Here is a 25,550-nt window from a genome sequence, read left to right as displayed (position 1 = left end):
ATTGAAATATTCAGCTAATTCATCCCACTTACAACTACAAAGTTTACTTTGGTTCTTTTAAATAGTTAAAATGAAAGGTTCACAAGGTTGTATGAACCCCTTTTTCTGGGACTGAGCTGAAGAGCTATCATTATTCTTCGGGTGGTAGACTGCGCTGTTTGCTAATTTCCAGCCTGATAGACGTCTCAGGGGACGATTCACCTTCTGCGTGCTCATCCGGTTTTACTTCCTAATTTCAAATACATTTTTGAATGTTCCTGTCTGAGTTTATACACTGTGCCTGTCCTTATAACATTGTTGGAAAGATGTAGTTCATTTAATTCTCACCGTTCCATCATAATTACTTTCTCTGTGAGTCTTTGGTCTTTAAAAATGCGATAGCTAGAGGCCTCTCTGTTCTTGAGGGTGGTGCTGGTAATAGCATGAATGTGCTCATAATAGAATTTCCACACTTTTTAAAATGTCACAAGTGATACATGACCATGATGAAAATGAGAAAACATGTAAGAAGAAAAGAAAACAATGCATTCTTATATGCATATTTATAAAAAGTATTTATAAAAATGTACGTGTATATTTGTAAAAATGGGATACATTTCATCACTTTTTAATATTTTCCTGCTTAATATAATATGAACATGTTCCTTGATTCTAATGGTTGCCTAATTTTGCCTTGTATGGATGTAACAAAATTAATCTTTTGTTGCTGGAGATTCAAATTATTTAAAAATCTTTGCTATGGTCAATGCAGTGATGAACACAGTTATATTCTTGTGCATTTGCTCAAGTATTTTTGCAAGATGAATTTCCTGAACCCAGTTTCTTTTTGATGGTAGCTCTGCTCATGGCCTCAAGTGGCCTCCCCCTTCAATGGGACTTGATTTTGCCAACACAGAAGCTTTTGCCTCTACTGGATTCTTCATATTAGTTTTTCTGATCTCGAGTCTTCATTTTAGTTGCTGTATCTCACTTTGGGTTTTTTATTCCTTTGCTAGAGTTTACATGGGGCTTGGCCAAAGTTATATTTACAATATCCTGTTCCCTTCTACCTCTCAATGTGTTCCTTTGCTCTCTCTTTAAATGCCTGCATTTCCCACATTTCTGTCCTTGGTTTCTCTTCTTTGTCGTCTATACTCTCATATAGCTAATTCTCCCCCGATTCTAATTTATGAGAATGATTAATCCTTGAGTTCTATCCTTTCCCCCAAGCCTTCCACACATATCCTCAACTAGCACCTTGGCATGTCCACATGTGTAGCTACCTCAAACTTAGTATTCCCCAGATTAAACTCATGTTTTACTCCAAACTCCCAGCAAAACAAAACAAACAGAAAAATAAAAAACAAAAGCAACCCAACCCATCTCCCACCAAAAAGCCAAAACAAACTCCAAACAACTCATTTTCTCCTTCCGTACTCTCTTTTTTAAAGTGAAGGTGACCACTATCTACCGGCACACAGTCGTCCAGATTCAGTCAACTGATGTTTGTTGACTGCATCACATCATATCAGTCTCCTGCATAAAACTTTCTGGTGGCTTCTCATCGTCATTAAAGTGTAACCCAAACGTCTTACAGCTGCCACATATGGTCTTCATATGATATCACTTACATGTGGAATCTAAAATATGGCACAAATGAACTTGTCTGCAAAACAAAAACAGACTCACAGACGTAGAGAGCAGACTTGTAGCTGCCAAGGGGAACGGGGTGTGGGGGGAGGGAAGGACTGGGAGTTCGGGATTAGCAGGTGCAAACTCATATACAGGATGGATAAACAACAAGGTCCTATTGTGTAGTACAGGGAACTGTATTCAATATCCCGTAATAAACTATAATGGAGAAAATATGAAAAAGACTATATATATGTATTACCGAATCACTTTGCTGTCAGCAGAAATTAACACAGCATTGTAAATCAACTACACTTAAAAAAAAAAAAAAAGGCTCCTGGTTTTTACCTGCCCCCTGCCCTCGTCTTCTTCCAGGTTCCTCCTGGTTCACTATGTACTACCTGCCTTCTTTCTGACCTTCCCTTCAAACTGCAAGTACATGTACATCCCAGAGACTTAGCACTTGCCCTTCCCTCGGCCAAGAACCCCTTTCTGGATTGTATTTTTGGTTTGGTAATTAAAAACTCATTGTTAAATCCAAGGTCACCTATTCTATGTTTTCTTCTGAAAGTTTCATAGTTTTGCATTTTAAATTTAGGTCTGTGCTCCATTTTGAGTTAATTTTTGTGAGAGGTGCAAAGTCTTTGTCTAGGATATTTTTTTGCCTGTGGATGTCTAATTGTTCCAACACCATTTATTGAATACATTATCCTTTCTCAATTCAATTATTGAATTGCCTTTGTGGCTGGATCAAAGATCAGTAAACTACATTTGTGTGGGTATATTTCTGGGCACTAATTCACATAATTTTCAAGATTCATTTATTCATATTTTCCAACAGCAAATATTTACTGAGCAACTACTATATAATAGACACTTATTTAGGTGCTGGGAACATAGAGTGAAAAAAAAGGTCAAAATCCCTGCCTTCAATATTTTGGTCCACTTGGCCCTATGAAACATCTTTACTCATGAAACTGCTAAAATCAAAGCTTTGATCAATCCACTGTCAGAGATCTTAACTTTGGATCTAAACTGAGATGTAGCCTCACTGAATACAACTCACCGTACTTGAAAAGAGTTCATGTTGATATATTCCAGTATTCTCATTGACTTGACCCAAATTGATCAAGTCAGATAAATATAATTTGAGACCTTAAAAAAAATCCCTGCCTTCATGGAGTTTACATTCTAGAAGTTAAGTAATATATTACATGTAAAAATATTTTTAGAGTTATTCACATTCCTTTCCCAACTAAGTACAATGTGCCCTTAAATGCCCGTGTCTTTGCTCACACTTTCCCATGCACTTGCTTGTTCATCATAAGTTAGAGCTGAGTGCTGAGCACTGTTCGAGGTGCTGGGCTATGAAGGTACCCCCTTCCCTCCCATCTCTGTTCATTCGATTCTCACTTTCTCCAGCTGTTGGAAAAGAACGATAATATGATATTTAGACCTAGGCATACCTGAGACCTTGAGTACACTAAGAAATGAGATACTGGCTAAGTTGTATTTACCAGCTTAGTCTGATGCTTCCAGCAAAGAAACCTCTACTTCAATGCTAACTACCTTGGGGTGTTCTGTATAATTGGAAGGAGAACAGATAATATTTATTCAGGTTGAAGGGTGATATAGGCAATGTTTTCAAAATGTAAACCACTCTTAACCTGTCATTTATTTGTACTTCTTTGATACATAGTTGTCTGGTCCTGGTCTCAGAGTCAGAAAGAGATTTATGGAAACAAGATGGGTTCTGAGACTTATTTGTGTAAAGTGTGCCCTTTTCTGACAACCCAAAACCTTCATTAAGGAAAAAAAAAATGATAAAAGAGACTTGCTTAGGCAGGATAGCAATGACAAGGGGAAATAATAAAAAAAAGACACTGGTTTTTAGACTTGCACTGGTTTTTTGTAAGGGAGAGAGCTCAGAAGGGTCTGTCCTTCAGGTGGGAATTTTTCTTTTTCTTTTTTTAAAAATGTAACGCTTCACTCCTTATTTTTTTATTTTTATTAAAAAAAATTTTTTTGGCCGCACAGTGCGGCCTGCGGTATCTTAGTTCCCCAACCAAGGATCAAACCTGGCCCCGCGTCAGTGAAAGTGCCAAGTCCTAATCACTGGACGGACAGGGAAGTCCCCCAGGTAAGGATTTCTAAGCCCTTGTACATCACATTCAGGGAAAGGCACCGCTTGGCTCGCCTTAGCTATCCACAAAGGGCAGATCTATGGCAATTTATGAAAAACAGGATGAGTGACTAGCTAGTGAACTGCCTGGAAGAAAAGGGAGAAAAAAGGGGGAAATGAAGATTCCAAATATTGTTTTTTCATAGTAGACATTTAGAGGCAGAAGAGAACTTAAAGACCACCTATGTCAACCCCCAGCCCCATGGAGGAATTCTCTCTGCAACAGCATCAGCAGAAACCAGCCCATGCTTGAACCCTTCCCATGACAGGGAACTCAGTCCCTCATATGGTTACGAATTAAGAGCTGCCACTTAATTATAGAAAGCCCTTCCTTCCTTGGAACGGAACTCTGCCTTCTAGCAACTCCCAAATATGTGTCCTAATTTCATTCTCTGGAGCAATAAACACGTGGCCAACGTCCTCACTCATAGAAAAGTCCTTTGCATGTGGCAGCTCTTAGGACTTCACTAAACCCTGGATTCCCTCCACACTTCCCCTTATGTCCTGGCTCCTGGACTCTCTTTGAGATGCTTTCTGGTTGTTCAAGGCTTTGTTAAAATGCGATGCTCAGAATGAACATACGCTCCAGATTTTTGAGACTGGGGTTAAGGTGATGTGGGTGGCTAAAAAGAAATATTAGCACATCTTAATTATACTTCTGTTTATACTTCATTTGGGGGAAAGTTAAATGTTTAAAGTTCATCATTATGCCTGGATTAAAGGCGTTTCCACTTGAAAGTGTTGTTTAAATTTGTAATTTTGCAAATTTTTCATTTTGGAAGCTGCTGGCAACCAGCTGGCTGGAAATATGGGACTTAGGAAAAGCAAACACATTCTATTTGCCAATGGCCACTAAGCATGTGTAACCAAGGCAAGCTTATTACAGAAAGGAACAGTTAGCTGCAGTGTAAAGGCAGAGCATTTGAAAGTCCTAATCCTTCTTCTCTGCATACTAAAATCAGCAGAGATCAACTGTTAGCTGCTTCATAAGGAAGGGATTTATTTACACTATGTAATTTTTGTCAGTGGGACTGACTGCCTGAGATCTTTTTAACTCATTATTACCTGTGAGTAGGAGAAGGTGCTTGCATTTCAGAAGTTTGTGTGAATCACGTGTCCTCCTCACTTCCTGCCAGGGCTCAGGTATTCACTCTTTGAATAATGGCAGTTCTCAGCCGAGCCAAGGCACGCCCTTCACCACGGAAACCCAATGAATCAATTGGTCAATAGTTCTTTTCTGTTCAGAATTTTGGGCATAATCAAATCTTGGGAAACTAAGAAGATCAGTAAACAGAATATCATCATAAAATACTTGTTTCCGACTTGCAAGGGAAAATGTCTAAGAGCAATCATCATTCCAAATAGCTTTACCAATGGTACAAAGCTGACACTGGTTACGGAACCTACGAGAATGACACAAAATTCAGGGGCTTTGGGGTACCATTATTGTTTTTCTTAATTAAATATACACACATTGGAGGATATATAATACATATGTGCAGTTTAAAGAAGAATAATCAAAGGAATACACTGTTTCTACCATGTTTAAGGCGCCTGTTACTAATTCCGCTGAAGTTCCCCTGAGCTCCGTGCACTCCCATCCCCTTCAGTCCACGGGGGGAATCCCTGATCCTAAACTTTGTGTTAATCATTTCCTTGCCTTTCTTTATAGTTTTACCATGTATATATGACTAGTGTTTAATTTTGTATTTCTTGAGATGTTATGTAAATGGATTTATCCTCTGTATATTCTCTAGAAATCACTCTTTTTGCTCAACACGCCTGTGAGATCCACTCAGGTTGCCATGTGGACGTGTTGAGTTTTCTTCCGCTGATAGATAGATAAACACACTCATTTTGTGTCAGGCACTCTTCTAAGAACTTTCAATATATTGATTCCTTTAAACCTCCCACAACCCTAGGTGATAGGGATAATTACTATCCTTATTTCATAGATGAGGGAAGTTGGTCCCAAAAGGTTAAATAAATTGCCTAAGGTAATGTGGATGAAAAATGTCGCCTGCCATATCCTGACGATGCACGCTGAGGTGGTTCAGGATGGAGAAAAGCAGGACATTGGCCATAGATAGTTAAGGTGCATATCAAAGGAATGATTTCAATGAGCCCAGACTCTTGCATCTTTCCAGACATGGAAAAGCACTAAATTCATTAACTTGATATGTCTGGTTTTCTTGAATTAGCAGTAGTCTTTTGATGTTCTGATTGATGGTGTTTTGGGTTTTTTTTAATTTTTATTTTATATCGGAGCATAGTTGATTAATAATGTTGTGTTAGTGTCAGGTGTACAACAGTGATTCAGTTACACATATACATGTATCTATTCTTTTTCAAATTCTTTTCCCATTTAGGTTATTACAGAACATTGAGCAGTGTTCAATAGATTGGGATAGATTGGAAGTTTGGGATTGACATGTACACATTGCTATATTTAAACTAGATAACCAATAAAGAATTACTGTATAGCCCAGGGAACTGCTCAATAGTCTATGACTGATGTTTTTTTGCAAAAACTCTTATATAGCCTGGCTCTTCTCTTACCTCTTCGGAACAGTCTATCAGAGTTATGTAAGAGACTGCCTCCTGGGCTTCAGTCCTCAGAAGGTCTGCCGAATAAAATATAATTCTCACCTTTTAGGTTGTGCAATTTTTTTCAGTAGACAGTCCATATATCCCTTTGTTAGTCAAATGCTGCCAAATTCTTTTAAAAGCACAAAGTTGACAAATTTAACGAAGATCCAATATCCCATGCCTCCTTTTGGGGGGGGTGGGGATTAAAATTCCCACTGATTTTTTTCCCCTCACATCAAATGTTCTGAAGCGTCTGAATTTCAGATCAATTTCAGGTTGGGGAAGAATGCACTTGAGGAGAAGGAAGAATAATATGTAAACTATCTTAACTCTATGAGACCTCTAAAAGCATTGGCTAATTCATACGTCCCACAAAAGTCAGTTCCAGGGACAGGCAAATGGCAGATGGTAGTTATCCCCAGCACTGTTCATTGTCTCAGTGGCCGGGGCGTGAAAACACAAACACGAGCCATATGTCCATCGTCTGAATTGGTGGGAAGCCTCCAAATACCACTTAATCTAGAGAACGACAGATTGAGATGTCAAAAAGAAATCTGTTGAGGAAGTAAGGGAGAAAATACCTCGTCTGTTTCCAAATTTAGCAAAGTGCCAGAGACAGGGTTTTAGGGAAACCCATGAAGCGGCAGCCTTGCCTGAGGACAGAAGGAGACTCCTTCAACCGGCACCAACACAACGTTACGCCTCCCGGAAGGGAGCCTTGGATGAAGCAATGCTTTCAGAGCCTTAACCTGCCATCTTGACTGGCATTCAGAAATGAAAACCACCTGGAAGATTTGTTACAGTCCAAAACTAGTAAAGTACAAAAGAAATATTGTGGCTGCCATAGGCAAAGGAATCTGGAGGAAAATCAGTGATAAACATGAATGTTTATCCAGGATTTACAGTGAAAGCCAAGATTGCCTTCAAGGATCTGTCACTGAAGATCCTGAAGACCTTTAGAGGAGAGATGGAAGGTGGTCAAAACTAAGCACAGGGGAGTCCAACACCCTCAAAGGGAAGATAAACGACCATCTAATAGTCATCCAGCCACTCTGCAGAGGCAGTGGTTTCCAGGAAATAACATTTTGGAGAGGTTCAGTTTTCTTTAAAGGATTCCTATCACTTTGCTCTTAATAATGCCAACTTTTGGTTGCTGTTTGACTAAAAAAGTTGTAAAGCATTAAGTTTAGAAAAAATAATTCATCACCTGCCATTTCAGTAGTTCTAGTTTGAATAAGGTTGGTGCTTCAAAAGTTAATCTAAGTATAGTTAAGACAGTTATATATTTTCGAGTGAGTGAAAAGAGCAAGTTATAAAAGTTCAGTAGGATCCTCTTTTGAGGAAAAATAGATACATAAATGTATTGAAAGTGTCTGGAAAATTCTACACCAGGGTTTATCAATGTGGGCACTATTGGCATTTTTGGCCAGATAACTCTTTGCTGTGGGGGGCTACCCCGGGCATCGTAGGATGTGGAAGAGTATTCTTGGCCTCTCCCCACTAGATGCCAGCAGCACCCTCTCTCTAGAGTTGTGACAACCAAAAATGTCTCCAGATATCGCCAGGTGTCCCATCGGGGACAAAATCACCCCCAGCTGAGAATCATTTCTCTACCCTAAGATGTGTACAGTGGTTAAATCTGGGTGGGAGTATTACAGGTAATTTTAATTTTCCCCCCTTTATCTCTCGTTAGTTTGTAATGAATATGTGTACATTTATTTTCTACAGAAAAAAATAAAATCTAGTCTTAAAATACCCACAACCATTGCACTATTTATTTATTTAGATTTTAAAATATTCTAAGTTTATTGGCTGAACTGCAGCTAGCCAATAGGCTGCTTGAAACTAAGCAGTAATATATCTTGCTGGTAATTTGTGTGTAGTCACACTCTTCTTTTTTAAATTTAAAATTTATTTATTTATTTATTTTTTAATTTAATTTTTATTTCATATTGGGGTATAGTTGATTTAGAATGTTGTGCTAGTTTCAGGTGTACAGCAAAGTAATTCAGTTATACATATACATATGATTTCTTTTTCAGATTCTTACCCCATATAGGCTATTATAGAATATTGAGTACAGTTCCCTGTGCTATATAGTAGGTCCTTGTTGATTACCTATTTTATATATAGTAGTGCGTATCTGTTAATCCCAAACTTCTAATTTATTGCATTATTTATTAAAAAATTATAGGCACATGTTCTTGAGCAAAGTCTTTGAAAAACCGTGGATAGAAGATTTATGGAAGATATAATGTGGGGAACCACAAAGGAAATAGAAAAAGTTCTTTCCAAGGTAATTTAGCAAAAATTCATCTCAAGATGTGGGATGGCAGTGTGTGGGCCAGAAAGAATTTGATTTATGACCCAGGTGCACTGATCCATACTGATGGAGCCCTCTATTTGATGTTCTCATTAGATTTACCATGCTGCACAGACTTGCACCCTGGGCTGTACAAATAGTCTTTCCCTGCACTGATTTCCTTTGAGTTGAGCTCAGCCTGGGGGCACCTGATCTTCCCCATGTTGTAGGCTGAGAGGACAAATGTCCCTCTTCTCCTACTTCCTTCCCATGTGCAAGATGTGGCACTAGGTTTCACTCACTTTGTAGTAGGGGGTATTTTTATTCACACAGTTGTTTAGAATTTATGGGGTATGGACATAGAGCCACTAGCAGACATTTTCATGTGGAAAAATCACCTAATGTGGAAGAGGTATGTAAAATCCTAAAACTGATGAACAGCTAGTGAAAGGATGAAGGTGCTGGTCAAAGATTCTGAAACCTCAACTTCCCAGCTCCACTGGGACCTCAGGCCTAGGGATGGAATCTAATGAGGCCCCAGAGGATGACTTCTCGGAGCTGCTGAGGCTCTGGCCACAGAGGCGACAGGAAGCATGACGGCTGTTGCTCACAAAGATAGACTGCATCGAAGAATGTGCCACCTTCCCCCCACAAGACATACCTACTGTACACTCACATTTGAATTTATATATATATCTGCGTGCATTATGTATGTTGCAAAGTACTAAAGAAACAAAATTTTACAAAGGCTCAATACTTCTGATATGCTTAGAATGATAAGAGATGTGAAAGCAACTCAGAATTAGATTCCCTTTTACAAAACCACAGATGGATTTCAATCTGAAGGCATAAAGTAGGAAGCAAATTACTCTTGTACTTTTAGGTAAGGGAAACAAAGAGAGACAAACTCTGCCTTCGAATCAAAATAGTCATATGTCTAAATGGCTTCTTTTCCTGGTGCTAAGCACATACTCTGGCAGTTAATAATGATAACAAACACATAGCACTTGCTATGTGCCAGGCACCGTTCTAAATGCCTTCTATGTTCTAACGCTTTTTCATCCTCAAAGTAACCCTAAGGTTGTTGTTACCTTCCCTACAATGAGGACATTGTAGGATATAGTAGATGCTCAGGAAGTATTTTGTGAATGAAATGAATAAGCCAAACAATCATCAATCATTTTATTTTCTTTTTGCTCTTAATAGCAACTCATTCTTTCCCACTCCTGAATTTCCTTTATATTAATAATACATTTGTTCTTCAAAACTGGCTGTTTTGAAGCAAATGGTGAAGGATGGGAATAGTTAGTGGAAATTAGCTAGGGTAGTATTGTTTTATGATATAGTTCGTTCCCACAGTATATTAGGTCAAAATTTTAATACACTCTCTCTTACATATTTATTTAATAATAAATTTGTTCTTCAAAATTAGCAGAATCATTTTTACAAAGATTGAGAAGAACAGAACACTCTGGTTAATAGAATTACGCTCTAAATTAAATCACTAGATCAGAAGCTGTTTGGATTTGTGGACAACCTCAAAAGACCATGACTTCAGAATCCCTCTCTCCTACCAGGGTTGTCTGTCTGTGCCAAGAATATAAATAAGAAAATACGGATGATATCTGTTTCCTGAAAGAGCATCAATGGATCATGAGCTCATGATTAAAGCAAACATATGCTAAGGTAAATCATATGAAATTGCTGTCTCTGCAGGTCAAAAACAGTCAAATATCAACAATTTTATATGGTTCAACTTAACAGATCCTGTCATATTTTAATACAATGTGACTTTCGAATTTAATTTTCTAAGCAAATGATGAAGGAGATGGGAATGGTTACTGGAATTTAACTAAGGTGGTATTGTTTTATGATATACTTTCATTCCCACAGTAAATTATGTCAAATACACTCTCCCTTACATATAAACTCAACTTATTTCTTTTGTATGTCTTTATTTATTGATTTTAAGATTATGTAGAAATGGGATATTCATTCATACATATTCCAAGGAATCTCTAAGGCACTGCTCATTCAAATAGAATATTTAATATTATAATAGTAACCGTGATTCAGCTACTAAACATGTTCTAGTTTATAGACTATCTAAATATCTTTTGAAAAACACATTTCCAGAAATAAATGTACTGTTCTATTATAAAATGTGGCATTTTTTTTTCAGGTTAATTCCCTACTAAAAAGCCTCTACTAGTTATTGAGAGGACATTTTTAAAAAGATTTATTTTATTTATTTATTTTTGGCTGCCTCGGGTCTTTGTTGCAGCGCGTGGGCTTTCTCTAGCTGCAGCGAGCGGGCGCTACTCTTGGTTATGGTGCGCAGGTCTCTCATTGCGGTGGCTTCTCTTGTTGTGGAGCACGGGCTCTAGGCACACAGGCTTCAGTAGTTGTGGCACGTGGGCTCAGTAGATGTGGCTTGCGGGCTCTAGAGCGCAGGCTCAGTAGTTGTGGCGCACGGGCTTAGTGGCTCCATGGCATGTGGGATCTTCCCGGACCAGGGCTCGAACCTGTGTCCCCTGCATTGGCAGGCGGATTCCCAACCACTGTGCCACCAGGGAAGGCAAGAGGACATTTTCTGACTATAAACTAATAACAATAATTTATGTTTACACTCCAGAACTTCTCCTAAAGTATTAATATGGCCACTTAAAGAAGCCCAAAGCATATGACATCAAGATCTGTGCCTGATTTATTCACTCTGAACATGGATTATTATGATTGAACAGTGGGTTAGGTCTTTAAATGTGACCACTTCCCACCCACTTAGTGGTATTTGCATGTTTTAAGTATCTCATCATTCTGGCAATAAACCAAATTCTAAAAAAGTAGCACTTATACAATGAATGGTCTTCATGAAATATTTTTTACAGTGCTATACACTTGGTAAGGGCCCAGAAAATAATTGTACAAGTGCTTGTTAGAAAATCATAAATAAAGAGGCCACAGTACACCCACCGGAATAAATTCTGCATCCAAGTTGGCCAACATTTTTGAATACTTACTGGGTACAAACAGGGTCAGCCACTGCACTCTGGGCGCCCACCATCAGTGTGTGAGACCCACACGCACAACCCAACCACCCACAGGAGGCGGAATGAAACAAGTGCTATGAAAATAGAAGAAATAAGTAATTCTCACTGACACAGAAATCTGAGTAAACTTCTGTCTCTGGTACTTTATCGTTCGGTCACTTATCTGTTTGCACTCACGTGTTTTGTAACAGTAGTGGTCTGGCAAAGGGAAGTGTGAGTGTTAGTCTCCCATTTGTACATATAATCCCCATTCCTCCATAAATTGCATGAGATAGGCTTCATGTTCCTCCAGTGTCTTGTCTGGAGCCTGATCCTGGTAGAGTCTAGATAAGAGGCCCTCCTCCTTGAGTCCCTCAGACTCAGGATGCTTACATCTCTCTGAGTCATGTTCAAAGCTGGATAATGAAGGTATACACAGCCTGCCAGTCTGAGGGTCCCAATCGACCACTGTGGTCGATGGTTCTGCCTCTGGCCCCTCCTCTGTGTCCACGTGCCCCTGCGGCAGGTGGTCCAAGTCTCTGAGCTGAGGGGTATATGAATATGGTAGTGTTTGTGGACCCAAGTCTGCTAAAGTTGCCTGTTGCTCAGATAACCTTCCTTGTAGGGACACTTCCTCCTGCGAATTGAACTCCTGATCTCCAGGCCCCACAGAAATGTCGCTAGTTCTTATGTCACATTCATATTCGATGACTGCTTTATCTGTGGCCATTGTTCTGCTGGGTGGCTCTTGCTGGGTTAAAGAAGTCCCTCTGGTGCTTTTCTCAGAGTCATACACAATGTCCACCACGTGTGAAGCGTACCCCAGGTGTTTCACCTCCACTTCCTCCTGATGGGGCCCCGGGTCCTCACTGGGCTCATTCAGGTCTGATGCATCGTTGCTTTTTTCCATTACACTTATATCCTTATGAGAAGTTTTAGAATCCTCCAAAATACTGAGGGTGATAAAGTTAATCACAATTTTTTCAGCAGGTACAAAGACTCTTTTGTCAAATTCATTTCCATAAATCAAAACCTATAAAGAGAGTAGAGAATGGTTTTCACCTTTTCACTTTAGAGAGATGTTAAAAACAGCTGTTAGATCACTAATCATTAGAGAAATGCAAATCAAAACTACAATGAGGTATCACCTCACACCAGTCAGAATGGCCATCACCAAAAAATCTACAAACAATAAATGCTGGAGAGGGTGTGGAGAAAAGGGAACCCTCTTGCACTGTTGGTGGGAATGTAAATTGATACAGCCACTATGGAGAACAGTATGGAGGTTCCTTAAAAACTAAAAATAGAACTACCATACGACCCAGCAATCCCACTACTGGGCATATACCCTGAGAAAACCATAATTCAAAAAGAGTCATGTACCACAATGTTCATTGCAGCTCTATTTACAATAGCCAGGACATGGAAGCAACCTAAGTGTCCATCGACAGATGAATGGATAAAGAAGATGTGGCACATATATACAATGGAATATCACTCAGCCATAAAAAGAAACGAAATTGAGTTATTTGTAGTGAGGTGGATGGACCTAGAGTCTGCCATACAGAGTGAAGTAAGTCAGAAAGAGAAAAACAAATACCGTATGTTAACACATATATATGGAATCTAAAAAAAAAAAAAGGTTCTGAAGAACCTAGGGGCAGGACAGGAATAAAGACGCAGACGTAGAGAATGGACTTGGGAACACAGGGAGGGGAAAGGGTAAACTGGGACGAAGTGAGAGAGTGGCATGGACATATATACACTACCAAATGCAAAATAGCTAGCTAGTGGGAAGCAGCCACATAGCACAGGGAGATCAGCTTGGTGCTTTGTGACCACCTAGAGGGGTGGGATAGGGAGGGTGGGAGGGAGAAGCAAGAGGGAGGAGACATGGGGATATACATATATGTATATGTATAGCTGATTCGCTTTGTTATAAAGCACAAACAGACACACCATTGTAGGGCAACTGTGCTCCAGTAAAGCTGTTAAAAAAACAAACAAACAAAAAAAACAGCTGTTATAATTTATACTGTCCCCAGATAGTTGTAAAGGCCTATTCTTACCAACTCATGGAAGTGAAAGTTATGTTTGGAATATGAGGGAAAACTCCCTCACCTGGAGGCAAGGGACCCAAGATGCACGAAATGCATATGGCAGTGAAAAGTGGTTCCCTGGGTGGTCCTGATCCAGTCCAAGGATCGGGGTGTGACTCCCTCTTCCTCTAACTGGCTGAGGGAATTCAGGGGGCTTATTTAATTTCTTGAGCCTCCTTTTTTTAATTCTGTAAAATCAGAATTTCTGCTGTGTCAGGAGTGGTGAAGACTGAGAGTTTTTGAAATTGCTTTATTAATTATAGTTTACTATGTGTTTATCAATAAGCCATCCTCTGGGCTACCAGCTCTTTTTTGCATATACTCTGGACAGGAAATGTGGAAGGGCATGAAAACTAGGTGTAAAAAGAGAAATAAGCACATGAATAGAGATGGTTTTACTTACTTCCCCCATACACCAAACTAATCATGCTATAATAGGGCCCAAAACGGAAATTCATCTGCCAATTTATAGCAGATGAGTTATGTTACAATTCTCATTGTCCACCCAATGATGCGATTTCATTTAACTACAAAATGGGAACTTCAGCATCTTTCTTTTACAAAAATTTGGGTTTCAAAAAGTCACAGGCTGTCAGTTCTCCTGTGCTTTTTCCTCCTAGGAAAGGTCTCCCTACATCATTAAAAAGCTAACTCTGAAACCTAAATGAAGGCAGAATAATAGAAACATTTAAAAACAGAACAGGAATGCATGTATGTATCGTGTACATGTGAACACGTATTTTGATAATTTCCAAAGAAATAATTTTTGATTGTTAAAATATGCTCAGCCTTGGGAAACCTCCAGTACATGGTCCAGAAGCATAAGGTTTGTTCCTTCTTTTACTTTCTTGCTTCTCCTTGCTGTGAATGATTAAGTCCTGGCCGCTTTCCCCCTAAACGTGTTTCCATTCCGTGTCTGTCTCCAGCCCTACATCCCCCTCTCCTCTTTTAGACTCTCATCTTCTCTCTCCTGGACAACTCCCACAGTCTCCTAGCTGGGTTGGTTTGTTTGTTTGTTTGTTTCTAGTCTTCCTCCCCCTAAAGTTGTCTTTAACACTATCCAGTTGTATCTAAAACTCAATATTGATCATAATGATCCCAACTCAAAACCCTACAGAGTTTTGCAAACACAATGAAGCCCAAGGTCCTTCGAATAACTCCCCACTTCTCCCATTACCTGGCCTTACCCCCCACCCTCCAGTCTCTTCTTTCATAGCTTCTCATCAGGAACCTTATGGTTTTGCAAAATTATATGGTTTCCCAAACATCCTCCTACCTTTGCCCCTGCGGTTTCTCCCACTTGAGGTAGGTGCCCTAACTCTTACTGAACTTTCATGACCAAGCCCAGGCATGAAACTCCTCCTCCTCCACGTAGGGTGCCAGCGCCCTTCCTGTACCCGCAAGAGTCCCTAGAACCCACTTTCATCTTAGTCTTCACATATCCTTTAAAACGTCTAGTCCCCAACTAGACTTAAGCCTCTGGAGGGGCAGGGATCATGACAATTTATCTGTGTACCTCAAGACCTAGTCTGATCTGTTCCATAAATATAAAATCTTTGTCAAAGTTAAGGAATCTTTCTCTTTGGTTATGTTAATGAGTTAGTCTAGTACAGAAAGTGTTTTTAATTCATCAACTCTTTAACTTGAAACTCACTGTGCCCATAAAAGGAATGGTATCTGTTCTAGAACCCCCTTTTCTATCTTCCTGGGGTTGTTATAAACCCTCCTACCACTCTAGGCACTCACCAGATTTGCTGGGTGTTTCTCTTTGCTGACATGGGTATATCTGTACATGGAGTAGCACATCACAGAAAAAATAAACACAGTAACAGATATGGGCAAAACATAGCAGAGGATGATTTTAACCTTCAGTGTTGATGTTTGATCTGTAAAAAGAAAAGTGGGGTGGGGTAGACAGTTGTGATTTGGTGTGGTGGGAAAACACTGGTAACATCAAGAGGCTTTGGAGAGATCACTTACTTTTAGGAATTCAGTTTTCTCATTTATAAATTGAGAAGCTTGAGCTAAATGTTAGAAGGGATCTCAGAATTCTTACTCTCTCTGACAATAGGTGGTCTTAAGGAATCATCTGGACTTGTCTCCAACCTTTACAGCAAGGATGCCTTAACAACCCAAGTCAGAAGATATTCCAACATTTTATATCTGGCTATGAGATTCATGCTGGTTCTTCTATTTGCAGGAAAGTGTGCCTGATACTCAAGCAACTCACAGCACTTCAAACCAAACAACAAAACCTTCTTGTGAAGATCCCATTAAGGTGCCCCACATTTCCATGCCCCTCATTCGACTCAACCTTTTCCATATATTCAGGACCTTGCCACGAATGTATGGCGTCATCTTCTGTGTGACAAACAGAACCATCCTTACACAGTTGGCCAGGCTTTCTGGTAGGTCTGGAGCTTGGGGATGTGTGGAGAGGCGGCTGAATTGGTGTGTGCTGAGAATGGCAGTTACTCCCTCCGTGGTCCTGCTGTGCCGTAGGATCATAATGAGTTTAAAAGTCCAGGGGCTTCCCTGGTGGCGCAGTGGTTGAGAGTCTGCCTGCCAACGCGGGGGACACGGGTTCGAGCCCTGGTCCGGGAAGATCCCACATGCCACGGAGCAACTAGGCCCATGAGCCACAATTACTGAGCCTGCGCATCTGGAGCCTGTGCTCCACAACAAGAGAGGCCGCGATAGTGAGAGGCCCGTGCACTGCGATGAAGAGTGGCCCCTGCTTGCGGCAACTGGAAAAAGCCCTCGCACAGAAATGAAGACCCAACACAGCCAAAAATAAAAAAAAAAAAAAAAAAAAAAAAAAAAAAAAAGTCCATAGAGGAATGAAAAGATCTGGTGAGTAGTTTTAAGAAAAGTAGCCCTGGATCACCATGGATCAGACTATATGGTTGATAGATAGGACTCACTGTGACTAATTTATATTTGTGAAGCTCCTGTGGAGTACTTGTAATTTGTGAAGGTTAAATTTATGTGTCAATCTGGCTAGGCCACAGTACCCAGTTATTGGGTCCAACGTTATTCTAGATGTTTCTGTGAAAGCATTTTTTAGATAAGATTAGCATTTATATTAGTAGACATGAGCAAAGCAGATTACCCTCTATAATGAGGGTGAGCCTCATCCAATCAGTTGAAGGCTTTGATAGAAAAAAGACTGATCACATCCCAGAAGAGCGAATTCTGCCAGCTGATCACCTTCAGATAAGAACTGCAACATAAATTCTTCCTTAGGTCTCCAGCCTTGCAGAGTTTGAACTTACCAACCTCCAAAATCATGTGAGCCAGGTCCTTAAAATAAGTCTCTATCTCCGTCTTGATGTGTGTGTGTGTGTGTGTGTGTGTGTGTATATTTATATATAAAGATTATGTATATTGTGTTCTATGGAGAACCCTGACTACTACAGCAGTGGAAAAAGGAGCAGCTTTAGCACAAATGACAAAAGTTCTAGGGCATTCCTTACATACTAATACAATCAGCAAGAGTGTCATGGGAGTATTCTAATCCTTGCAGACGTTGGATACTCTTGATGCCTAGTCCTGGGAGAGAGCAGCTAAGTTGCTGTCCGGTTAACTGTCTAGTTAAAGAGTGGAAACAGAAGCATCATGGACTTCTGGTCAACAATAGCCAGTGGGAAAAGCCCAGGTATGGGGGTCCAACTGCAGGCTCTTCCATCCCGAAGAGCACATCTGTCAACAGGTTCCACATAGAAAGATGTCCATAATGCAGATGTTGCAGATGGCTGAGCATCACCTGCCCCTACTTCAGGCTACAACTCAGTCCAGTCCTTTTTTTTAAAAAAAAATTTTTATTGGAGTATAGTTGATTTACAATGTTGCGTTAGCTTCAGGTGTACTCCAAAGTGATCAGTTATACATATATCCACTCTTTTTTAGATTCTTTTCACATATAGGTCATTATAGATTATTGAGTAGAGCTCCCTGTGCTATACAGTAGGTCCTTATTAGTTATCTCTTTTACATATAGTAGTGTGTATATGTCAACCCCAATCAATCCAGTCCTCTTAATACAATCCCTGGCCTCTGGACCAAACTCACCCTGGTAAACAGAGCCGTGACAACAGTGACTGAAGGCACTTAGTATACACCAGCACATGTTTGCAACAATCAACTAATAAACTGTATCTGTATTTTAGGAATTGGGGGATTGTGGAGGGCAGAAATATTTCAAAGAATAGTCCCAAAAGAGCTAATAGTGAGTTTTTGAAAAAGCAGACCCTCATAATGGTGTCTTGGAAAGGTATCTGGGTTGCTCTAACAGCTGGGATATCAAGAAAGGTCAGAACATGAAATGGTACCTTGTTATTACTTTTCCAAGACTAGTGAGAAAGTCGGCTCCATCTGCTTACTGGGAAGTATTTCATTTAATCTGTACTTTAGTTGCTTTAGCTCTGCCGATGGCTTAAATGATTTCCACTGGGAATTCATTCCTACCATTTGCCCACTGATCAAGCTGTTAGTAAACAGAGCACTTTTCCAAATACAAAAATGATTTCCTCAATCTGCTTTGCTTTGCCTTTTGCTTGCTTTGCATTTTAATTTTATTGATATCTGACATATGGTAGAGAACCCTTCGTTTTAAAGGGAAAGGCAGGATAATGATGGAGATTCAAAAATAAAGCTTTTCACTTCTGATATGTATTCACAAAATTCCTTTTTTAATCCTTAGGACAGTTTCATCTCGAAATGTGGGAGGCTGAGGGGAGAGGAAAATGGGGGTTCTGTCACCATTCCTGTCCCACAGCTGGTGACGGAACCAAGTCTTGGGGAAAATGATTGTGCCACTTGGCAGGCCAGCACATTTGGAAGAGAGAAACAGAAGAAGAATGGATGAAGAGCCATTCAATGAAGGTAAAAACTTTAGGATTTATTTTCAATTTTTAGGTTTTGAGTTCAGGGTCTTACCACCCTCAGGGAAGAACAATTAAACAAACGCCAAGCTCCTAACTCTAGTCTCCTAACAGGAACGAGAATCTTCAACCACACTTCCTTGGCAGCCAAGTTCAGAAAACACGAGGAGACAAATAAAAGGAAAGACAGAGAAGCAACTATAAGAGTGAGGGAGTAATAACTGATTTGCTGATCCCAGGCCCTTGCACAGCCTTGCACAGTGAGTGATATCTGAACACAACCTGCAGCGCCTATAATTTGTATTCCTGAGGGGGAGCAAAAGACTCTGTCGTAAAGTGTTTTTAGGATACTGCTTTGTTTCTAGGAATAAACTCATCTGATGTTCTTAAAGACCACAGAACTTCTACTAATCAGAGTGATTATAGTTTTAAAGAAGAAAAACCGTGTGTGTAAAAATTCCTGTAATTCTTATTTCCCAAAGTAGAGTCTTGTTGGACTGGTGCTAAGAGTTCCCCAGGAGGTGAAAACACTCCCTACCGTGAGCCAAGTTCAATGGTAGAGTCCCAGGCTGCTCAATGCCTTTCTGGTGATGGTTGTTTCTGCCTTCACTTCAGCCTGTTTCTGGTAGACACGGATTTTCAAAACCTTGTCTACACCACCATCCTTCCTTCTAGTTTTAGCAGATTTCCTCCCTCAGACCAGCTGAGATTCTCAAAGCTTACCTTTCAAAGTACTGACACACCGCTTCTCAGAAGGCTGCGCAAGGCGAGGAGGGCCTGGGACGAAGGACTCCACGAGGACGCAGTACAGAGTGCCCGGCTCCAGCCAGCTGAAGACCAGCGTGCGGTTTGTCACACACTGGGACCACTAGGATAGGGAATTGCGAAGAGCAGTTAGAGCCAGAGATTTCCAGCACCACCCCAGACAAGTAACTTTAGAAGGAAATAGAAGACTGAGGTACCATTAAGTCCTTTACTATCACTAAGAGCTTTTTTTTTTTTAGCAACAGCTTTAAAATATCCTTTTCCTTCAGCTTGGCAGTCCCAGTTAGGGACTGGACAAATTGTGGGAACAATTCTAAATAATGACATAAGGAGGGATTTCTTCTTCCACTTTGTCCTGTGTTCTTGCTGATATTTTTTTCTTTCTTGGAGAGTGATTGACAGATGTTAAGTAAGTAAAAACTCTCCACCAAAGTGAGGCGGACAATTGCTCTACACACCAACAGCAACATCATAGCGGAGACTTTCTGTAAAGGAAATCTGAAGGCAGTTTTAAAAATTTCTACACATCAGCTTCAACTGTATCTTGTATGGCAACACTTTTGAATATCACACCTTCCCAGATTCATGTGCCGAGAATTTAAGCATCAGGGCTGCGTGTTTCCAGCATTAGCTGCAAAAAGTGACACAAATTATAGGTCCCCATTCCATTTCAGGCTTACCGTTCTATTTGATTTAGTATTATATATGGACACATTATACTTCAGATTAGAGTATATTTGTTCCAGGGAAATAGAGCTTTCTTCTGGGTTTTTCTTCCACTTCTTTGGAGCCGTCAGAACAATAGATATGGATTTCTCATCAGTAGTCAAAGCAACCTCTGGTGGGCCAATTTGTGCTTAAAGGGGAGGGGAGAGGGAATTATCATGTTCAGATGTAGAAATCACCTTGGATGAAACCATATAATCCTACTGGGATCAAAGCTCTAAAGCCCACCCTCTTTTCTGAGATGCCTCAGAATGCTCTAGGTGGGCCCAAGTGATACCGAATCTTGAAACAATCATGTCACACACTGATAGAATGTTAAAACAGCAAATTTACTTAGTCACATGTAGTTCCTAGTCACATGGATAAACAGTACTAGATGATGGTAAATATAATTAAAACTGTTTGCAACACTCCTGGGACCTGAAACGTTGGTGACAAATAACAGTAAGAGGATTTGATGTGTTTGTAAAAATCAGAAATGGAGAAATGAAGCGCTGCTAAAGACCTTTGGGGAAGTAACCTTTGGAGAATGATCTAGAACAGAGATTAGCAAACTTTTACCATAAAGGTACTGACAGTAAGTATTTTAGGCTTTGCAGGCCCTGTGATCTCTGTTGCAACTATTATTTATATAAATGTAAAAACCATTCTTAGCTCTTGTCCTGTAGAAAAACAGAAAGGGGAGGGGGTGCTGCATTTAGTCTGAGGCCATAGTTTGCTGACTTCTGATCCAGAAGGGCAGCAAGGGAAAGGTTCCAGCTCCAGAACTTAGGGAGTGCTTGTAAATTTCATCATGGCAGCTCTGAGTGGGTCCTTTATGGCTGAATCAGTCACAGATCAGGGATGGAAAATTTTAAAAGGAAATACCAGGAAGATGTTGCCTTAATTCTGAGTTACATCTAGAAATTAGGTCGTAACTCTACCAAGTCTGTAACAAGAAGAGACTTAGTTTGGAGATCAGAACAATCTTTAATCAACCTGCAGGCATATGTCAAATAGTTTATAAACCCACAACATTAAAATAAATCTGTCAGTTGTTCCTCAAATTATATAATCTCAACTAAACAATAAAACCAAATCAAAATTTGATAATATTGGCATCTAGCATCAATTCTGGATCCGGGAGCAATCTTAGAGACACTTGGCCAAAACTTTCATTCTAAAGATGAGACTCTGAGATGCAGCAAGGTGAAGTACCTTGGGCTGGTCACTCCACCTGATGGACAGAGTGCAGAGCACTGGCCTCGACAAGGCTATCTATGAGGCAGAGACTGTTACATTAGGGGGTCAGATAAACTTGATATTGATACATGTTTAACAGACAACTGTGTTACTTACTTTCTAAAAAAGGATAGAATCGTCCAGTTTCTGCCCATTTAGAACAATTCGTTCCCCAAATGGCCTTAACCTTGGCATAATATTGATGTTCGTAGTCAGAAGTTTCCGCAGAGAGATCACAGTAGGTCCTACTGATATTTCTGCATTCGGATTTATTCAGCCATTTCTTTTGCCCATATCTGCTGAGAAGGAAACTGTGAATTAACAGTGAGGTGCCCTGTATGCTTTACAGTAGGAAAAAAGAAAACAGTCATTATATAAAACTGAATGGAACTTAAGACCTTCTCTTCAGAACAACAAAAGTGCTTGTCATTGAGACAAAAAAGAATCTACTTTTGCTGCTGGCAATTTTTTTCATTAGCTGTCAGGAACATGAGTCAGAGTTTCTGTAATCACCTTTCTTTTCTGTGAATTATAATGTGGATAGTACATTTTGAAAGCATGTATTTTATTATTAGGCTTGGCCTACAGTAAAAATTTTACAGACTGTGTGATCAATTCTTCTATGTAAATTTTTAGCCCCACATGCATACCAAGGTTAGTTTGATGGGTCTTTTTTTTTTTTTTTGGATTGATTGTTTTAAGAAAAATTAGTCATTTTTTCCTTGGAAATTCTTCTTGACATTCTCATAAAATTTAAAAATATACTTGCCCTCAAGGGTTCTGGGGAAAATTCACTAGGTTGGAGTGCATTCCGAAATCAGCATTTTCAATGATCATAGTGATGATGATGATATTAACCAGGTTGTTCATATCTGTTTTTCCTCTCCTTTATTAAAAACATAACACCCATAGAAACAGGAGGTGGGAAATATTTTAGCATTTCTCAGGTGGAAGAGACTGAGGTATTGAGAGGTTAAGTGACATGGGAAGAGCCAAGTGAAAGAGACAGGGTTGCGTGAGAGGCTACTGAAAGGATTAAAGCAGGTGTGTCGGGCTTTTAGACAGCTAACTCTGGTGGTAGCGTAGAGAATGTAATGGGTCAAGGGTGGCCGACTGGGGAGCAGTTGAGAGGATGCTAGAGTGGTCCAGGTGGAAGAGGTAGGTGGCATGCACAAGGCTAGTGGCAGTGGAATGAATGACAGGACAAAAGGAAAAAATATTAGGAGACAAGACTTGGTGATTGAGTGCATGAAAGAGATGAGGGAAAAGAAGGTGTTAAGGATGATGTCTCTTTCTGTCCGGGCTAGTTGGGTGGAATGGTGGTAACACTTACCAAGATGAGGAATGCGGAAGAAGAGTGGGTTTGGGAAATGGGGAGAGGAGGGGGAGGGAAAGATAATGAGTTCAGTTTTTGACATGTTGAGCTTAAGATACGTAAAAGGTATCTGAATGCGGATGCCCAGAAAGCGCTGGAGCTCAGGAGAAAGGGGTGAGTGGGAGGTAGGGATTTTGAAATCTATGGCATAAAGCTGCTCATGGAGGGCAGAGGCATCAATGAAATTACCCATGGAGACAAAGCAAACCCTAGGATAAAATTTCAGGAGCAGCAAGATTTAAAGGTGAGATACCGGAACTTCCCTGGTGGCACAGTGGTTAAGAATCCACCTGCCAATACAGGGGACATGGGTTCAATCCCTGGTCCGGGAAGATCCCACATGCCGCGGAGCAATTAAGCCCGTGCGTCACAACTACTGAGCCTGTGCTCTAGAGCCCGCGAGCCACATCTACTGTGTCCGTGTACCACAAGTATTGAAGCCCACGTACCTAGAGCCTGTGCTCCACAACAAGAGAAGCCACCGCAATGAGAAGCCCGCGCACTGCAACGAACAGTAGCCCCCCACTCGCCGCAACTAGAGAAGAGCCCGCGTGCAGCAACGAAGACCCAACGCAGCCAAAAATAATAAATAAATAAATAAATTTATTTTAAAAATTTAAAAAAATAAAGGTGAGATACAAAGTACACTTAGAAATAGCAGCTAAAGAGGGAGAAGGAAAAACAGACATCACAAAAGTCAAGGGAAGACTGTGTGTTGAGAAGGAGGAAATGTCAACTTTATCAAGTGTTGCCAAAGCTTAAGGGTATCTTCTCTTTTCAAAATATGGCAGCAGAGTCCTGAAAGTAAATGTCTCCTGTTTCATAAGTACCATAGCTACCAGAAAACATTAGAAATATAGCTAGATCTTGTTGACCAATTTCTCCATTCAAGCAATCACCATGCTGAGGGGCTTTCAAACTTTTTATTGACTGTGAGCCATAGAAAGAAATACATTTCACAGTGTGACCCAGTTCACACATATATCCAACATACTAAAACAAAGGTTTTAGAAGATAATACCTAAACTTTACAACATGCCAGGCACTTAGTTATTTTGCATTCCAATCCACTCCACACCATTCTAATCCTTCCTGTTAAAAAAAAAAAGCTAGTTATGTCCCTCAAAATTGATTTCATGGCCCACCAACAGGTCTTGACTTGTGGTTTGAAAAATATTGCCATCGCCTATTTGACCTTTTCTCCTCAAACTTCCTGACTTTGCCAAGGGCAAGGCAGCTTCCCATGACAGATGTTGATGAAGGAGAAACGCTCTTTACTAATTCTGGACAAAATGCTTTGTAAGTCTGACAAGCTGATAGACATGAATCATTCAATAAATACTACAGTAATGATGTTCATGCATGTCAAAAAGTCATGCGGGGCCCTCAGTGGTCTCTGATTTCTGGTAATGGCAGGAAATATTTATCAAGTGCCTATTATGCGCTTGGACTGGTGCTTAAGATTTGAAAGCTTTATCTCATTTAATTATCATAATAACCCTAGGAGGTAGGTACCGTTATTTTCATCTCATTTTACAGATGAGGAAATTGAGGCTCAGTGATATTAAGGGAGTTGCTCAAGGTAGTCTGACTAGTACCAGGCATATCTGGGATTTGAACCACTTCTCCCTGATGCTAAAGCTTGTGCTTTTAATGCTACACTCTATTTTTGGCGTTAAATTCTTTGGGTAGATATAATTTAAACTTTTGTTAAAATTTCATTTTTTACTTGGAAACAAACTTCACTCAAAAGTAAAAAAGTATAATATGTAACTTGCCCAAAGTTACCCATTTAGGTTCACAGTCTGGCTATGACCCCAGGACTGTTTGTCTTTGGAGCTGAGCCTGGAGCCATGTCAGTGACACAAGCTGCCCTGTATTCCTGCCCACTGTCCACATTCACAGGCATGTAAGAACTCCAACATGGCAAGTTTCTTTTCAAATATTCTTTTTTGAAATTTATGTAATCTAAATTATCTTCTCTCACAGAGCAGGGATTACTCTCTCTCTTCTTTTCTGAATCACATAAACACATAAAGAACAGAACAAGCTCCTTGCTCCACTAATGAAAAAGGAGACAAGGACACACTCATGAGCCATTTCTCCTGGCAGAGTGATGCCTCTTCCCTAAAATACTGGTTCCTGAGAAATTCTTTGGCAATGAGAATGAAGTTCTAGATAAATGAGGTCATTGTGAGTAGCAGCCAAAGTCTTTCACTGCCTTTAATGGTCAGAATTTTCTTTTCTTTTCTTTTTTTTAACATCTTTATTGGAGTATAATTGCTTTAAATGGTGTGTTAGTTTCCGCTGTATAACAAAGTGAATCAGCTATACATATACAAATATCCCCATATCTCCTCAGAATTTTCAAAGACAAAAATGATGTTATTCTTTTTTGTAAATATGGTACAGTTTTTAAACTCACGCAATCAGAAAAGTATAACCGAGAGAGAAATAAATTACCCTGAAGCCCATTACCCTGAAACATTTGGTACACATGATTCTGCACATCTCATTATGCTTATATGTACCCAGAGGAATGATTCAATAGCTGAATACATAGACAAAAGCTAGGCTATGCCATACTTATGATTTTAATAAAAGTAGTAAATTTAACTTGATTCAAACTTTAAAGAAAAAGAAATTAAAATGAAATGAATCACTGCAGTTCAAATGTTTCATTACCACACGAGATATTAGTTCTTAAAAGATCTTTTAAATTAAGAAAATTGTGTATGAAAGATATTGAGAGTTTAGTTATTAAAATG

The 25,550-nt window shown here is 39.8% G+C and overlaps 2 protein-coding genes across 4 annotated transcripts in view; both read right to left on the bottom strand.

Moving 5' to 3' along the window:
• LOC309666886 (uncharacterized protein) overlaps window positions 1-11,678 on the bottom strand; it is a 30,371-nt gene extending 18,693 nt beyond the window's left edge. Inside the window, exon 1 of the mRNA XM_082475007.1 lies at window positions 4,859-11,678. The gene's annotated coding sequence lies outside the window, so the exon portion shown is untranslated. The remainder of the gene's footprint in view (window positions 1-4,858) is intronic.
• A 173-nt stretch (window positions 11,679-11,851) lies between these two features.
• IL20RA (interleukin 20 receptor subunit alpha) overlaps window positions 11,852-25,550 on the bottom strand; it is a 35,336-nt gene continuing 21,637 nt past the window's right edge. The window contains exons 3-7 of one of the 3 annotated variants that reach the window (XM_082474725.1): window positions 21,525-21,706; window positions 20,141-20,316; window positions 19,419-19,563; window positions 15,559-15,698; window positions 11,852-12,746 (exon numbers count right to left, since the gene is read on the bottom strand). In XM_082474725.1, the coding sequence (XP_082330851.1) occupies window positions 11,955-12,746; window positions 15,559-15,698; window positions 19,419-19,563; window positions 20,141-20,316; window positions 21,525-21,706 (1,435 nt within the window). In that variant the 3' untranslated portion in view covers window positions 11,852-11,954. The remainder of the gene's footprint in view (window positions 12,747-15,558; window positions 15,699-19,418; window positions 19,564-20,140; window positions 20,317-21,524; window positions 21,707-25,550) is intronic. The other 2 variants (XM_082474726.1, XM_082474727.1) reach the window with 2 other exon arrangements.

Source organism: Balaenoptera physalus (genome assembly GCF_965194825.1).
Source record: "Balaenoptera physalus genome assembly, chromosome: 9".
Taxonomy (NCBI): Eukaryota; Metazoa; Chordata; class Mammalia; order Artiodactyla; family Balaenopteridae; genus Balaenoptera; species Balaenoptera physalus.
The sequence above is the reverse complement of the archived record's forward strand: the minus strand, read 5'-3'. Positions and strand labels throughout refer to the sequence as shown.